This window comes from Gymnoscopelus braueri (genome assembly GCF_963280865.1).
Source record: "Gymnoscopelus braueri genome assembly, chromosome: 7".
Classification (NCBI taxonomy): Eukaryota; Metazoa; Chordata; class Actinopteri; order Myctophiformes; family Myctophidae; genus Gymnoscopelus; species Gymnoscopelus braueri.
In genome coordinates, this window is record NC_137608.1 from 23,431,208 (window position 1) to 23,450,206 (window position 18,999).

At 41.4% G+C, this 18,999-nt stretch overlaps 1 protein-coding gene across 1 annotated transcript in view; it reads left to right on the forward strand.

The window, feature by feature from the left end:
• The first annotated feature begins 6,201 nt into the window (after positions 1 to 6,201).
• Positions 6,202 to 18,999, forward strand: part of mapkapk5 (MAPK activated protein kinase 5) — a 29,936-nt gene continuing 17,138 nt past the window's right edge. The window contains exons 1-5 of the mRNA XM_080434468.1: positions 6,202 to 7,372; positions 11,243 to 11,316; positions 17,193 to 17,268; positions 18,167 to 18,264; positions 18,789 to 18,897. Of these exons, the coding sequence (XP_080290594.1) occupies positions 7,337 to 7,372; positions 11,243 to 11,316; positions 17,193 to 17,268; positions 18,167 to 18,264; positions 18,789 to 18,897 (393 nt within the window). The 5' untranslated portion in view covers positions 6,202 to 7,336. The remainder of the gene's footprint in view (positions 7,373 to 11,242; positions 11,317 to 17,192; positions 17,269 to 18,166; positions 18,265 to 18,788; positions 18,898 to 18,999) is intronic.

The following is an 18,999-nucleotide window of genomic DNA, read 5'->3' on the forward strand; positions in this document are numbered from 1 at the left end:
GGACCTGTTAGACAAAGTATTTTAAATGTAACTGTGCTGTTTTACATTTTTTGCCTAATAAAATATTCAATCAAAGACGGCCGTGGGGGCGTGTTTGAGTTCAAGGGGCGCGGCCTTGCCCAGGAGTGTGGTGGAATTCTGAAGCACGCGTGGGAGAGAGCACAACGGACCAGAGCCTCGGACCTGCCTCACGGCTGTGGACAAAAAATTCTCTCTGTGAATTACAACGTGTGAAGCTGCCCCGTGTGTGTGTTGTCACCAGGCACACATCGACTCATAGAACATACGCCTTGCCCACACATAACTAAAAGTCTGCGCTCATCTGTTGTGCGGCCTCTGTTGTTGCATCTCGTTTGTCATTAAATATGTAGCCATGTGCATGCCCACAATAATTGTAATAATACTATATATAGCCTATATTTTAGGCTACTAGCTTTGAGGGCCACGTAGTGGCTCAAAACTCTAGTTTTATACATAGCCTATATGTTTATGCTCATGGGTGTCAAACCACATCCTTACGTGCAGTAGGCTACTATTCTAGGGATAATTCCCAATTATTGAGGTGGATGGAATTCTGTGTCACTTGAAAAGCATTCTGTATATATAAATGTTTAAGATTTTTGTTTTTTGTTATTCTTTTATTATTGTATTGTGGTATATGTTTCTCAGCATTGTTATTTTCTGTTGATTTGATATACAACATTTTAAGTAATACAAAAGAAAAGCATTCTGTTATCAATGATGTAATGACAGAAGGGCTTCTTCAAAAGCACACATGACCCTGTGTGGTCCATAGAGTTATACTGTAGGTGTGGTCACATCATCGGGGTCACACATTCTGGGGATAATGGGGTAGTGTGTTGTGTAGTCTAGACTGTCTAGTCTACAATGTAGACACCCCATGCCAACCCCCCTGTTGTGTTGGAAAAGACTGACACGCACACACGTTTCAACGTCAGAACATACTCTGCTTTTACTCAAGTCCCTCATGTAGACTCTATGATGGGGGGTTGGCATGCAAAATACATTCTATACCCATAGCTGAATACAAAAAAAAATACTAATTTTAAGTACTTAGCGAAATCACTGCCCAATTTCTCTTCAAAGAAAATTATGCAGGCTCCGGCTGTCTGATAACTCTGGTCAGAACTGTGACACTGACGTCATTTTCTCTATCCAGCAATTCCAGCCAGCAGATTTGTCTCACTGGGTGGCAGACTCATACCGGAAGTTCAGTGAAATAACATTCTATGAGTCTATGAGAGCCGGCTAGACAGCTTATGAACAAACACTGTTTCTGGACGATTGAGACCTTTAGAAAATACTCGGCTGATTGATTGAATACTTTATTAGCAGTTTGCCAAAAAAAGCACAGGAAAGTACAGTTCAATACAAGGTCTGCTGAGAGGATTTTAAACCCAAGAAAGACTATGGCTTGTTTCCATTGGGGTCCTTTGTACTCAATTCATCAAAACATTTAATGACAGACAAATACAATACTATGCAAAACATCATATAAACAGACTTTTCGAATTGCAGCCACCTGTAAGTGCTCTTTTAAAGCGGTTTTGAAGGAGAGCAGGGATTTACACTCCTTTTTGACTGTTTCACATTTTAATCGCATAGCAGGAGAACAAATTTAACCCCTTGTTTGAGCCAAATCTGGGTTGAACGTGATTATAGTAGGGGGTACTAACCACCAAAAATTGCCAAATCGTTACGCGGCGGATAAAAGCATGACATTTGATACAGATGTCCCTGTCCTAAAACATCCTAGAAGGGGTGCCCAAAAAAATCTTAAACAGGAAGTGAGTTATGGACAAAATTCAAAATGGCCACCTAAACTGTTGACCGTTGACTCAAAAGACACCAAAAGAATCTCCAAAAAGCATAAGATTTGGCACATATGTCCCTTGGGTCATCCTAAGACATCCTAGAAGGGGTGCCCAAAGGAATCTGAAACAGGAAGTGAGTTATTGACAAAATTGAAAATGGCCGCCTACAGTGTTATCTATTGACTCAAAAGACAACTAAAGAATCTCATAAACGCATACAATTTGGCATACATGTCCCTTGGGTCATCCCAAGACATCCCAGAAGGGGTGCCCAAAAAAATCTTAAACAGGAAGTGAGTCATTGACAAAATTGAAAATGACCGCCTACAGTGTTGTCGATTGACTCAAAAGACAACTAAAGAATCTCATAAAAGCATACAATTTGGCATACATGTCCCTTGGGTCATCCTAAGACATCCTAGAAGGGGTGCCTGAAATTATCTGAAACAGGAAGTGTTGACAGATGATGCAAAAGACACTCATAAAAAATAATCTCATAAAAGCATGACATTTGGTACAAATGTCCCTTGGGTGATCTGAATGCATCATAAGGAGTGCCAAAAAAAGTTTTAATAGTCTCTCAATGGAAAACACTCCTCCCACACGGGCTGCAATGCTACAATATTCAAATCGAGCACCCAATCTGGCATTTGGTCCAGAAGCCTGAAAGCTATGCAATCTCTACCATCTCCTGACAAATATGGATGGATTAAAGTCGCTGATTCGTGGACACCTTTATGGACACTCTTGCCAGAGGCTGCTTAAGTTTGTAGAGAACTGAAGTGTGGCTGCAAAGCTGAGCCCTTCTGTTCGAGAAAGTGTAGATGCCGGGATGCTGGGTTACCTTGCAGAGCATTATGCCAATGTGCTGGTAATTACGAAATGGCACACCTGAATACATGTAGTTACTAAACACTAATCACAAAAAAACAGTAATGATCAAGAAGAAAATACATGAGAAGATAGAGTGTAAAACAAGCAAGAAGATGTAGAGTGCAAAATAAACTAGAATTTTCGCAATTCAGGGCAATTGCAAAGTGTGGTTGCGCCGACGCGGGTCGCGGGTCGCTGCCGTCGGGACTCGAGGAATATGCTGGGAGGAATACGGTCGGAGGCTGCGCCAATTACATTGTCACGTCACTCCTGAGATCACTTGCGTTTCATTTAGAGAGGATCGATCCCCCCAAAATAAGGTTTTTGCATCAAACGGTTACGTTTTGCGCATTCGTGGCGCCCCCTATGGATCAAAGTGGAAATGCTTTTGGGGATTCGTTGAGTAAACCACCCTTGACATGTTATTTAAATTTGGGATTGACCGGATGTTTTGTTCGTGATTTTTGGCCTTTTTTGTAAAACGGGCCCCTCCCGCTAACTTTGGAAGCCATTTACGGACGAACGGTATGGACTATCAAAATTCCGCTTGAATGTGTTTATTGCATGGGTCCAGAGATTATGTGTACCGATTTTTGTGAAATTTGGACAAAACATGTGGGAGGAGGAGCTAAAAGTCTGTTTTGAAGAAAATTCAAAATGGCGGAAAATCTATCCTGACGCAAATGGGCGTGGCCTAAATGGGGAGTTGCGTCATGACCCAAGGAATCCAGGGGAAAAGATTTTTTTATTCTATGACCTATGGTTCAAGAGTTATAGGCCAAAAGGTAAAGTGGGCTGTTATAGCGCCACCATGTGGCCGACTGGTGTGATTCTTTTTTTAAATAATTTTGCACTAAATTATGAACCTCCCCTCCAAGTCTTGTAACTCTAGCCCTTACGGTTTCTGAGAAAAAAATACTTGAATTTGAGTTTTTTCATTTTCCCATTAAAGTGGATGGGGACATTTAATGCACTAATAAATCAATATCAATTAAACTATGTAACCAATCTCTTAGCAAAGTACAAGCGCACGATTCCCGGTGAGACCGGTCAATTTGACATATGGCATTAAATTGGGAAAAATAAACTGTGGGAGGAGTAGCAGCCCGAAATAAAGTTTATCTAGAATAAAGAATAAAGTCAGTAGAGTACTATGGTCTGGTTGCCCATTCGGGCAACCACACTAATAAGATGCAGAGAGTAAAATAAGAATATGCAGAGTAAGATAAGATGCAGAGTAAAATAAATAAGAATATGCAGAGAGTTAGATAAATAAAGAAGATTCAAAGAGTACAATAAAAAAATAATGCAGAAAGTAAAATAAATAAGTGATGTAGAAATGAAAACAGAAGGTAGACTACAAAATACGGCAGGTTATGCACTGCATATCGTATTGAGTCTGCATAATATGCAGACTGCCATGGTCAACTGTTTAAACAGCCATTTAGAATTTCTTCAACATGGTCCCTTCCTAAAAAGTTTAATAAACAAGAAAACAAACAAATAAATAACCCCTTCAAGGATATATTAAGAAGCACTCAATGTACGTACCAAATTACACTTTTATGACGTCCCTTTATGTTTTCTTTTGTGTCAACTGCTTTAGGCGGTCACTTCCTGTTTAAAACCTTTTTGGGCACCCCTTGTAGGATGCGTACAGATCACCCAAGGGACATTTGTACCACATTTCATGCTTTTATGAGATTCTTTAGGTATCTGGCATCATCTTTCAACACTGAAGGCGGCCATTTTCAATTTAGTCAATAACTCACTTCCTGTTTCAGATTATTTTGGGCACCCCTTCTAGGATGTGTTAGGATGACCCAAGGGACCTATGTGCCAAATTGTATGCTTTTTGGATATTCTATAGGCTTTTTGAGTCAATCGCCAACACTGTAGGCGGCCATTTTCAATTTAGTCAATAACTCACTTCCAGTTGAAGACTTTTTTGGGCACCCCTTCTAGGATGTCTTAGGATGACCCAAGGGACATGTGTGACACATTTTATACTTTTTGGAGATTCTTTCGTTGACTTTTGAGTCAATCGACAACACTAGGCGGCCATTTTCAATTTGGTCAATAGCTCACTTCCTGTTTCAGATTTTTTTGGGCACCCCTTCTAGGTAGCCCTAGAATGTCTGTGATCTTACATACATTTCAAGTATTCCAAATACACAGTCATAGATCGCTCTCGGCACCCTACTGTGTAGTGCCGATCTGCGCGGCCATAAAAGTGCTCTAAACTCCGTCTGTACTCACCCAATAATTAATTCCTAAGACGTGGAGTCATATTTTGTCCTCTAGTTTCATATCCATGTGAAAGTTCTGCCAGAAAACGTGTGTTTAGTCAAATATCTATCCACTTTTTCACGAGCTGCACACGGACGACTTTCTGTACGACGCGAGGGGCCAGGAATGATTGCAGGACTGAATATACGTAACTTCCTTTAGGACGCACAAATGTTTGGGACACACAATTGGCAGGTGATGTGATTCATTACCCCGCACCAATCACAAGCACCTGTCAATTGTGTGTCCCAAACATTTGTGCGTCCTAAAGGAAGTTACGTATATTCAGTCCTGCAATCATTCCTGGCCCCTCGCGTCGTACAAAAAGTCGTCCGTGTGCAGCTCGTGAAAAAGTGGAGATATTTGACTAAACACACGTTTTCTGGCAGAACTTTCACATGGATTTTTTTGGGCACCCCTTCTAGGATGTTTTAGGATGACCCAAGGGACATCTGTATCAAATGTCATGCTTTTATCCACCGCGTAACGATTTTTCACTTAGTGCCCCCTACTATTAGTGGAGCTCCCTCTGGTGTTCTGATTGTGGACATCATTGACGTTTGTGAAGTAGCAGGTACATATGGTGTAGCGTATCTTGTAGACCAGGCCTATTTCAAGTTGCTGTACTCTGCGGTGTGCCTTTTAAAAAAGCAAGTGATTAGAAAACAACCTGTGATATGTCTTCTTTTATATTCCTGAACCGATTATATGACAAAGGTTGCAATCGTTCAGAAATAGTGTTTTTTCATGAGCTGGTCAGCTGGCTCCATTCACTGCCATGTAGACAAACTTCCGGTGCGAGGTTTGCCACTCATGAGAGTCATGGCGCATCCCCGGCGTCCAGCGCGTCTCTTCCTTAAATAAGCTTCCTTGATCTGTAATGCATCAAAAAGTAGGACCTCGGAAGGTCCCAACCATGGTGGTCCACGAGTGGCTTTTTATAACTGCTCTCATCAAAACAAAAAATATGTTTATGAAATTAGGATTTTGGTGCATAAATACTTAATGCATACATAATAACATTACACGGTAGACTACTGTAGTCATAATAATAATTCGTGAATCTAAATATTCAAAATGTTAAACATTCCTCTGATTTTTTGTCAGGCGTGTCGTATAGACCACTCTTGCGTAGTTGCCGAGTCGGTTCGGTTTATGTGTATGTATATTCTTGCTTTGACAAGTATCTCCCATAGAGGTTCTCCCCATGTCACCTTTCATGACATTCTTGCCATTGTTGAGATACACCGTTATTCGGCCTGGTTGGCGCTAATGCTTTTTACATTCGTCTACATACAACTGCCAATGTTGGTGAATGGTGACTTATTCAGTCTAGACTTCTAACTGAGCACTGGAGTAGCTGGTGGTGCGTTGCAGACCTCTCTGCTCGACGCTAGGAAAAAGATGCCAAGGATTTTGTAGTGACGTCACAAATATTAGGACAGTGTGTAAATAAAGAGCCTGATTCGCACGGCACTTCCGGGTGACGGTGAGGTCACCGACGCCTCCTTGGTACCTTTATTCCAGCCTCCTCAACTCGATGTTACAGTAGTATAACGTTCTTCTATCTGCTATCCAACCTCTGGAACACGGTGTGCCGAGTTTTGATTAACGTCGCTATCGCTGACCGACGCCACGTTTTATCATACGATACCTTTGGCCTGCTTGCTTTATGTTTCACGGCTGGCGTCGTCGCATAGCGTTAATTATTTAGCCACACTGGATCCGCGATACAGTCAGTCGCTTCAGATTAATTGCTAGCCAAAAAAAGCTAATAACAAGTTAGCCGAGCCCCGGTATCTTGCGACCACATAACGTGACGCTAGCGGGACTACAGCACTTCATTGCGTCGGGCTAAAAATACCCTATTCTCGTCCCGTACTCTGCGCCCACCAAAAGTGGCGAGCTAGTCCACGTCGGGGCTACGTGTCTACTGCTGTTTTTCCTGCTCATCTTGCTGGGATAGTTTTTGTTTGCCACTCTACATGGTCGCTACAGTGAATCCAAGACGACTGGAAGAGCGAGTCGGAACCCGAGGCTGTGAGCCGAGCTGGCCTGATAAATATCCTACCCGGCCGGGTGGCCTCACGTCGGCTTCCCGAAGAAGTGAACGTACCGTGTTCCACTGTGGCTGCTGCTTGGTGAGACAGTGTCAATTAGCATCCATGACCGTGATCTGTCACCAGTAGCACAAGGCTCAGGGACTCGATCCTCGGCCACCGGGGCTATCTCAACATCACCGAATAGAAACTTTGATAGGTCAAAGGACAAGCCTTTGTTTACCTTTTGTCAACCACCCCGGGGTGACAGGATCATCTTGTCAACAGTGGGACACCATCATGACCGACGATAACAACGCAGACCATTTCATCAAGGTAATAAAAGAAAGAAATCTGAAGTCTGCACAATACTTTATGCCTAGAGAGGCATAGATTACCTCTAGGTGCTTTACAATATAGACTAGACATCTAGGCTACTCTGGCAACTTGGCAAGTTAAATCAGATGCATTTTCTGTATGAGCTATAATGACACAGAAATGCCATAACTGATTATGATATTGTTAGTGACTGAACACAGAGTTGTTTCACATCTCTTACATCCCACAGGGTCCCCACGGTCATGAAATTCCTGGAAATATTTTGAAATAAAAATTTAAAAAATCCAGTACTGGAAAAGGTTTGGAATTGATCAAAGGTCCTGGAATTTATCAAGGGTCCTGGAAAAATATTTGGCTATGCATTGTTTTTGGCTATTGATTTTTTTTAATACAAAACATTTTCATAAACATGTATAACATTACACAAAATATGTAACATAAGTAGTTTTTCGCCGAACGGGCTGTGTAACACCCCATCCGCACTGCCAGCGATGCGACGTGACGCGACGTGACGCGAAGCGAGCGGGCGATGAAATCACATTAAAATACATGTTTTTGAATGAGACCGTCCTGACCTACCGCGAGCGACAACGAACTGTGCAACGACGTCGTCCACCCCTCCTATTTTCGCTCGCAGGGTCACTATGCCCTAATTTTGCACGAAATGTTGAATGAAATTGTACTATTTTATATTCTATGCTTTATTTTTGCTACACTGCCTATCTTTGGGCATTGTACATAAGAGTAAGAGACACATTATTGCGCTGAATGATTGTTTTATAGGCCTGGAAATTGGGCTAAATATTCTGGAAAAGTTTTGGAAATTCATTGCTAAAAATGTGTGGGGACCCTGATCCCAGGCCTCGAGATATTATCTCTTGTTGTTTGTAATAAACGTGCTTCACTTGAACCAGCTTTTTTTATGGTTTGGCAAAAAGGCTTAGGGGACCTGGTGAGTTATATTTAGTTATGAATATATGATATTTTAATCTGTGATGTTGTCTGTTGCATTGAATTAAAATGTGATTCCTCTATATCTTATTTGGAAACGCACGTTAATGTACAAGTTGTATAGCAATATTAGCAAATAAATAAATATACACAGCACACATTGCAATACCAATGTGATGATATGGAGGTTGTCTGGATCACATTGTGATCAGATCTCATCTAAGTCAAAGTCAGCCAGGTGTAAATGCAAGGGAGAGATCATATCGTTCATCACCCAGATAAGATATCCGGATATGGATTGCATTTTAATGCACAGTGTTAATGGGATCCATATCGTTGCAACCTTATTGAAATGCTTTTTGATCATGAACAGTGTGTGGAAGGACTTTTCAGGGCTATTTGGAAGATTACCCATCTCAAATGGTAGCTTATTATTATAAGGTACCATTTAATAGCATGAAGTTTGACATGGATAGGCAGATTCAGCACTCAGCAAATACCTGCATTCCACGAAACTAGGTATCTGGTCATGGTATATTAACACATTGTTTTGTGCATTACATTATACAATGTCAAACATGTTAGATTAAAATGGCATGTTTTTGGGTGATTTGATCAGGACATCCCGTCTTAGTTTTCCGTTACATGCCCAACCAAAAAATGACACATTTTCAGCTGAAGAAAGTGACTATTCTTGTAATCTCATTAGTATAGAAATATTGCATTTAAACATAGGAGCACATTGAATGCAGAGATAGAGAGAAGCAAGTAAATGCACAGATATCCTTAGTTCACTGAATGTGAGCATTGTATAAATATCTTTATCTTGTATGCTATATTGAGAGAGTTCTAGCTGTCTACAATATTGGCCTCTATTTTAGGGAGAATTTCCCCTTTCATTAACCATCTGTCAAGCCTCTGAGATTCTGGACGGAGGAATTTGGACTCAATTTGGATTTTCGTATCCGACACTGGCTTGGATTTCAGGGCAGTTCAAGCAGTTGTTGGCTTCTCCTCTCACAGGCGTTCATGTCGGCAGTAAAATGTGATCCTAAGTGAACTCCAATCTACTCTCACTACTGGGTGAAAATGTGAGAGGCCATGGGTTGAGAGGGACACAGAGAATTGGAACATATAGTTTGTCTCTCTCTCTGGATCGTGCTGCACATGACATGACCCTGTGACCCATGCGGAGTAATGACGGCATGCGCTGTGATTATCATCAGACTCCGCGTGTGTGTCTGTGTGTGTTTATACAAAGCAGCTTGGACTGGCTTAGACCAGTGGTAGGGAGAACACATTAGACTACATGGAGTCCAGGTTCCGGGAATGTGTTGGCACAGGGTCGTTAATACAGTATTGTATGTATATATATATATATGTGTGTGTGTGTGTGTGTGTATATATATATATATACATACATACATACATACATACATACATACATACATACTATATAAACTCTAGTATATAAACCCCTTCAATAATACCAATTGGTATTGTTTTTTTATCGTTGGTTAGTCACAGCAAGGTATAACTTGGAAGGATTTTGCAATCGTGGAATGAGCACCACAGCCAAACGTGTGGGTAGCGCCCCCAAAGAATTTGCACAAAATACCCCAATATGCTTCTGTTGATAATCGCTCTCATTTTGAGCGACCTGACAGCACACACCTGCTGGCAGGTGTGTGCTGGCATGGCTCCTGTTGGGTTTGTGTAACGCTCCAAGCAGCAACACTGCCGCCATGGAAAGATGTCCCTTCAGGATAGGGGCAAGTGGAAGCTGATGTTCCGCTTCGCAGAGCGGGAGCATTATTTGGTGTCAGCCCTGGCCTGGTACCATTTCCAAACTTAGATGAGACTGGTGAAGTCAAAGACCGACCGCAAAGTGGCCATCCCAGGGAGACGACTAGGGCTGTCACGATTACAAATTTAAGTTGACGATTAATTGTCACTCAAATAATTGCGATTAACGATTTATTTGTGTGTTTCGCATTGAACAGTGGAGCCTTTAAGGCTTCGTAATCAAACATTGCACAGGGCAGATATGACAAATAACTGAAATATACAACGAAATTATTGACATATTTAATCATTTTTTATACATGTAAAAATAGCAGAAATAGCAGATCTACAAGCTTACAAAGCGTCACGAAGCTTGTAGATCTGCTATTGCTGCTTTTTTTTGTATTTGAAAATGTGTGAAAATCTTTCAACATGGAAACGATTATGACGATTATGCAAAAATAATTGCGATTATCTCAAATAATTGCGATTAGACGATTATGTAATACTTGTGACAGGCCTAGAGACGACAACACCCCAAGAAGACCAGTTCCTCACCCTTGCTTCACTGAGGAACCATAGGCTTTTTTCCAGAGATTTAGTGGCAAGATTTGCACAACGGTACCACAGACAGATGTCGAAGTTGCAGGACCCATGCTCAGGTGCCAGACACACCTGTGACTGCCAGCAGGTGTGTGCTGCTGGCAGGTCGCTCAAGCGAGAGCGATTACCTACCACATTTTTTAGGGGCGCTACCCACACGTTTAGCTGTGTTGCTCATTCCACGATTGCACGATTCTTACAAGTCATACCTTGTTGTAAAGGTGACTAATCAATGATAAAAATGATTAAAAAAAAACACAATACCAACTGGTATTATTGAAGTGGAGAAATAATCGACCAAACTTAAGTTTCCGAACGTTTTGTGAGGAGATATAGATATATAGATAGATGTGTTTGTAATATATAAACACGCATTCACACCAACAGTTAGCTATATTTCCCTGGTCAACAAGTCTGTGTCAGAAAAATCACCTTGAATTTAAATCAGGCCTACTTGTCTGAGTTGCACACCAGTCTCCTTAACATGTGATGTAGTCTTTACATTTTGCTCGGTGTCTCCCCTCATAGGAGATATCCATCCTAGAGGAGTACAACATCAACTGGACCCAGAAGCTGGGCGCTGGCATCAGTGGACCTGTCAGGTGAGCCTGACTTGACTATAGCTACTGTGGCTGTGTGCGTTTGTGTCTTGAGTGTGTGTACGATTGAGATATTTCTTCGGACAAGTTGGATCTGCATGACCTTACTCTGTCTGAAAAGGAACTTGCAGTTCTCCACGGTGGTAGTATGCAGACTGCATGCATTGATGATATGTCACAACAGCACTGTCGACATAAGACCATGCAGTCTGCCATTCAGGTTAACATAGGCAGACCACAGGCAGTTGTCCGTTCTCTTGGCCTTTCCTGCTGTTGGCAACTTGACATACTTTTGAGTTTGTGAGATAGATGGGGTATCTACATGTCACTCGCTCACCTCCAGTGTCGCACTCTCCACCTCCTTTACACATTAACACTCAGCAAGGAGCTACTGGAATGCGTCTAAAGGAATCCAGGTGGCAAATGATTATGAATGCTAATTGCAGCAGTGAGCTTTGCGAGGCCAAAAGATGCAGCGTGGTGCGGGCTGGACTGCCAGTCAAAACAGGGCATTACAGTACCAGCTCTGGCTACAGTTTGGCAGTGTGTAGTTTGCTTTTTTATAGTGTCAAGAGTGTGTCTTTTTTGTTTAATGTGGCACAAGTCCTCTCATCTCATCCATGACACATTAACACACACTAAGAACATGAAGGGGCTGGAAGTTTATCAATTATCACTGGACCAGGCTTTTACATACTAGACCAATCTGAGAGGTAAGTTTTTGTTTATAATGGTTTAAGTTGTTGGCAACACTATGTCCTAGAGTTGTGCAATGTTTACACATTTAACCTTCAGTATTTTGTACTGTATGCTCACTATGCTGACACCAATAATAGTTTTACATTTTTACTTTGTCTGAATGAAAGGGTTACAAAGGGTAATTTTATAATTTAACATAATGCCAGTAAATAAATGATTCTCTTGAGGAGCACTGAGATGGAGTAAAGGAGTGGTTCCCAAACTTTTCCAGCAGAGACCCAAAATGTATACATACAAAAATATTATAAATAATATTATAAATTATTATCCCTATTTAATAGTATGCACTCTACCAGGTGAGCCACCCCTGTTTTTTTTTTACAATGAATCAAATGAGTTAATTGTCGCTAGCTGCTTAGCGAAATGACAATTCAAAAATATGACTATATTTTCGTGAACTTAGATGACGCCTAAAAACCACATCCCCTAGTTCAAAGGATGCTGACTGGCCCAGTCGCCTACAGTAGGTTTCAGGTAGAAATACATAAGCTTACGCCTCACAAGATGGACTTGCGTAGAAGAATGGAACTGTGATCTCACGAGGCCAGCTGCTGTGCAAAGTTACTTGCACTCAGATTACACTATAAAAGCATTAGCACAAGGAACATTCTGCTATGAACAAAGTTCACTAAGTGACGTTTGTACTCAACTAATGAATCACAGAGAGACAGAGTGTGATCAAAAGACATAAATACATTATGAATCACGAATAGATGTAGAGGAGGTGAGCAATGGTGAATACAAGAGTAACAGAAAGATCCCAATTACATAACACTAATGATGAATCAGACTCAGTGTAATAAAGAAGAAAGGTACATCTGAATAAAGGACTCTTTCCATAACATGGTGGGAAGTCACATGTTCTGCAGTGACTCGAAAAAGAAGGGGTTTCAAAGAAACAAGCAGAGGACTTTTCCAGGGTTTTCTACTTGTTATAAACATTGGCAGGATTCTATAAAGTAGCCGTTTGCTTACGTTTAAATTTAACTGCTTACTAATACTATATCCCGGTAAATGTGAAGAGAGACCACAGCAGTCAAAACTAGAAAGGGAGTGCCGTTTTTATATTGGTGCAAATAGAGCGCACAGGCACGCGTATGCACAGGCATGCACAAAGGGTAGCCTTCCAAAACAAAGTGGCTGAGTCCAATCAATGACTGACACACAACACAGTGGATAGCTGTGGAGATACCAAGTGAAAATAGCAAGATCTGGAAGCTCACAACGTGCCGCATCGCGATGTGTTGTGAGCTTACAGATCGGCTATTTTCACTATTAACTCATTCAGTGCGAATGAAATAAAAAAAATATTGCAAACTGTTCCAGCCAAAAATACATGGTAAAAAAAAAAGGGCTCAGGAACCGAGATACAGCCTTTTTCAGTAATAAGTTAAACAAGAAGTGAATGGAGCAGCAAATCTTCAAATGATGATATCTTGGGTTCTGAACATTTTTTTTCAAAAACGCGCCAAACACGTCATTGGCACGTTGCTCCATTGCGGTAAAACACGTGAAACACGTCAATGGCACTCAATGAGTTAACTCTTTCAGTGCCATGCTTATTTATGGAAGTTTGGTTGAGTGCCACAGCCAAATTTCATTGTAAAAAAAAAGTGCTTAGGAGCCGAGATACAGCCTTTTTCAGTAAGAAGTTAAACAAGAAATGAATGGAGCAGCAAATCTTCAAATCATCATATCTTGGGTTCTGAAAATTAAAAAAAAAAAAAAAAAAAAATCATGACGTCTTAGACATCATGTGGCGCTCAGGGCGCTCCAGGCCATGACGTCTTAGACTTCATGTGGCACTGAATGAGTTAAGGCTCAGTCCTTGCACAGCCGGCCCCGGTTTGAATCCGACATCCCAATTTGTGTGAGTCAGTCAACACGTCTGTCTCAAGGGACTACCATCATAGAAGATCAAATCAGACAGGCTGTGAAGCTGGAGGTCACTGGTATTCAGCTCAGAGACAATGACCCCGACATCCACCATGGCCGATGCCAGTTGGTGTTTGGTATCCCCTTAATCTTGGTTACTCAATACTTATTACAACACTAATAACGTGTGCACGTTTGGTATACCGTTGAAGGATGAAACAAATTTTATATGCGTTGCAGATATCACCCACATCTGGATTTCTATGATACTTTTATAAGATAACCTTTGAGAACTTTAACATAATTCTCAGCCCATGGTTTCCATGGCAAGGACCCCCATAACTCTGAGAGTGCACAGATGGAACCAAATGGACCCGTAAAGGTTCATTTGGTTTCATTGGTACACTCTCAGAGGTACAGGCCCTGTAAGGGCCCATTTAGAACGCCCAAGGAACCCTGAGGGTCCCTGGACCCACTCTTCTCGGCTATTATACCATAACTGGTTGGTGATAAATGTATTTTTATTTTTTTGCATTTTTGTTGGTTTTGCATTTTTGCCCCAATTTAGTAATGTGAGAAAGAACGAGGAGTTTCATTAGGAGGGTGTATTATGCAGAGGAACACAGTGTCTCTCAGAGTTCAGCTCCCTGCTGAACAAACCCTGTAGGAGTCTCTAGAGCAGTGAGAGAGATCGCCTCCCCTGCCAGCTTCCCACCCGCGAACATGGCCGATTGTGTTCGTTGGAGCACCCAGCCATGCCGGAGTTGATAATGGTATTCATTTTTCAGGTACAACTGTATCGTCGTTAACGGCATCATTCTGCTGATACCAAGAATAGAGGCTGGGTGACTAAGCTGCTGCATATGGAGAATGCAACTAAAGTGACTCTGAGGCCCAAAAGAACAACCATTAAGGTGGTTACACACCGGCGAATATGCGAATATACGCAAAATTCGGACTTGTTCCGAATAATTAAAATACGCTTTTTTCGCTCCGCGAAACTGGTGTGGAAGCTTGCATTGACTTTATAAGGTTTTAAAAAAAAACGTATTATTCGCATGAAAAAAATCGCCCCGGTGTGTAAGGACCTTAAGCCTTGGACTGAGTGGAGTTCCTGCCCTTAACTTGAACTACATGGATTGTGTAGAGACAAGTTTGGTTAATGGACTGTCTGACACAGACAGAGCTGCTTTAGAAAAGATCTATCCATTCACTTTAAAGAGCACAATGCAAGTGAACCAGTGCTGAGCCAATTGTCATTCAAAAATGTTTGTATTCCAGTCAATGTAAAGACCTGGGGAGAGCCATGTTGATTACGTGGGTTATTTTGGAAGATGAGGACTTGAGTTGGGAACACACAACACAGAAGCTCAGACTCAGACTGATAATGATAAATGTGACGCATTTAGGCAGTAGGCCACTAGAGGCTTTTATAACGCAACCCACAAGATAGGGTGGCAACTTTAACTGTGAACTGTCTTGTTCATGTTGCACCTATTTAGTTTAATGACTACTTAGAATTGAGACTTTTATTATATATTTTTTTCCTGTTGTATGCTGTTACTTGAACAAATGCAATTTATTAAAACAGTCACTCAAATCTGTCAGTTGAGGATTCTATTCACCTGTTACAATTTATTTTATTTTATAATGCCCGGTGGTGCTGCTCCTATTCCAAGCAGTTTCAAATTGAGACTTCCCAGAAGGTTTTGTGGAGGGAACCATACAGCTGTGCCAGGTTAGACTTATAGGGCCAGAGCTCACAGTCTAAAGAGAATGTTTGGTGTCCACCGAAAGGAAGGGAGTAGGGAAAAATGCTTTGCCTACATAGTGTGGAAGAAGGCTAGAGTGAAATTAACATTGACAGGAGATGTATAGACGAATCCACAGAGCACTGCAGTGTCAGACTCCTGCTGCGGTGTGCATTCTGACACCGCCGTTATGATTGTGGATTCGTCAATACATTCAAATATCAAACTCCCAAAAGTTTCAGAAGACAAACAATGAACTCAAACACCATTGTGTAGATTCACTCTTGTTTGAGTCACCGAGGAGTGCCTGTGCTGCTGCCTGAGCGTTTCACACAACAGACAGACTGTAATGTTGACAAAATATTCTTCTTATAACTGTTGGGTTTAAGCTGCTTTCATTGACACTGGTTAAGTCAAACAACATTTATTGAAAGGGGTTTTACACTGGATTGTCACAGAAAATATTTCCCAGCAGAACAGAGTAGTTTTGTATGGCTGTGTGTGTATTGTGTAATACTGAATTGTACTATAAATCAAAGTATGATGTATTTCTGAGTCTGAACGCACTGTAAGTAGGTCTGAAAGCAGTTCCTATAAAGATTAGAAGTAAGAAGAGGAATTACAATATTGAGAGTACAAGAGTCCAGCTTTCTTAGGAAAGTCAATTAATTCAGCAACTTAATTTTGAAATATTGAAACAGACAGACATACATAGTGATCAGTTGAACAGATTATGTTTTATGCAAAACCCGGTAACGTCGATGAATGATGGAGCAGCTGAGGGATATCCCGATTAAATGTTTTTGACCCATCCAAATCCAAGTTATTTAATATTGTGTGTGTGTGTGTGTCCTGCATAACTCGAGAACTGTCTGACCGATCTACTTAAACTTGGGGGTGGCATGTGTTTTGTCGAGAATCCAAGGGTGTGTTGTGGCGACTGGGAATAGGTGTCCAGCGGTCGTCCAGAACCCGAAAATCCAGTTCTGGAATGCTGCATGGCTGTAATTAAAATACTTAACTTCAAGACATTGCTGTCTTGTGTTGGTTTTGATGTTCATTTTGGTGAACGTTTTGCAACTACTTTGCTGATGTAATGGTGGCTCTAGAGTCTAATAGCTCACTGAAACATTTGACTTGATTTTAGTCAGACTATCACTATGGTTGGAAATAACAGGAAAATGAGGCCCAGGTCGAATTTGGGCAAAAATGCACCCATAATATACAGTAGTTACACTCTGCGAACATTTTTAGCTTCTTCTGAACAGTCACAGTTTCTGTCTCGCTGCTCCAAGTTGTGGCTAATATCCATTTTATGTGACAGGTGTGTAATGGGGTAACTACTACTAAAGATCCAAGAAACCGTATAAAACATCAGGATTCAGAGGTTTCTCATCTTGCTCTGCTTTATGTGGTCCTATGTGGGACACTGAAATGTTTACGACGTTTGGGTGAGGTCTGAGTGTGCTTTTTTCTCCTCCTCCGTCTCCACAGAGTATGTGTAAAGAAGTCGACGCAGGAACGCCTGGCCCTGAAGATTCTCATTGATCGACCCAAGGCCAGAAATGAGGTCAGAGTCACCCAGTTCCGCTAGTGGTATCAGCTATTTTGCTGTCTTTGGCTGCCTCTCAGTCAGGACTATCTATCGACATACTACCTCAGTCTGTTCTGTATGCCTGTCTGACAATTTTTGTTGTCAGACAGGCATACCTTGCTTTTCCATCAATAATTCTGTCTGTATGTGGTTTTGTTTTATCTTTTGGGAATACCATCTTTGCATAGCTAACAGTGTCTCTAAGCCTCTCATTGGCAGAATCCTGCTTAGATCAAGCGGCTTACCGCGCTTTTGAGCAGGTCGAAACAAACAGTCTTTCTTGCCCCAAACAACACTGTGACACAAACACCGCTATCTTCAAGCCCATATATCCTTGAGCTGTTTTTTTGTCCGCTGTTTGCTCCCATAGTTCTCTATTTGTATAATGATGTCTTCTGTCTACTGCACAGGTCTAGTCTGCCTCCAGACATGGTGTATTGCTGCCTGTCACTGTCTGTCTTGTAATTGGCAGAGCTCCTGTATAGATGGAAGAACCAAAGCCATCATTTTTCATCAGTCTGCTGAATATATTACATGTTACTATTGTATTACAATTTATATGTTCCCTTTAGCTAACAAATAATACAGTCAGACTCAGTGAACACACACACATACACACACACACACACACACACACACACACACACACACACACACACACACACACACACACACACACACACACACACACACACACACACAGTATATGACTTAACTATCTATGCCTTTCCAGTGTTTCAAACATTTAGCTGTTGCTACTTTGACACCTGAATTTACCTCTGAGGATCAATGAAGGTTTCTTATCTATCTTATCTTAGAGGACATTGTTATAGTAAGTAATTAATCATTCATATCATATCTCACCTTGGTATAGGTCCGTCTTCACATGATGTGTGCCACCCACCCAAACATAGTGCAAATCCTGGAAGTGTATGCCAACAGCGTCCAGTTCCCCCATGAGTCCAGCCCAAGGTGTGTGTGTGTGTGTGCGTGTGTGTGTGTGTTAGTGGAGTTTACTAAGCTTGTTGCAGTGTAAAGACACACCGGCACAATTCTTTCCTGAACACTGGTAATACTGAGTTTTACTACTACAGCCGTTGTCCACTACATGCAGAGCTGGCATGGAGCATATCCTCTATCAATCAATACCATGTTAATCAATGACTATGCACGCACAGGTAGACCCACCTTGCGAAGCACATGCCTTTTCCTGCCTCAAGTCTACGGCCTTACCTTTTTACACAGAACTGCACAACAGAAATACACTGCAAATCTTTGTAGAAATGTTCATGTTTTCATGTATTAAATGTCAGCTGTATGGTTACTGATAGGCTACTAGTAAAACCACACACTGACCTAGAAATGTGTGTGGGAGTTTGCATATATGTTTTGCTATATTTTAGATCCTCCCTGTCAACCGGTTGCCTTCCCCCGCTCATCATCTATCCATTTCTTCGTCTATCCCTCCATCTATTATCGATGTTCCTTTCTTCTAGAGCGAGGTTACTAATCGTGATGGAGATGATGGAGGGTGGTGAGCTGTTCCACCGAATCAGTCAGCACAGACACTTCACTGAGAAGATGGCCAGCCAGGTCACTGAGCAGGTACACATACACACACACACATTCACAAGTAGTCGACTACCTCTACCTGTCTTTTTCTAAATGTAAAGTGTTTTACATATAGCGTTCGTCTATTACTCTATG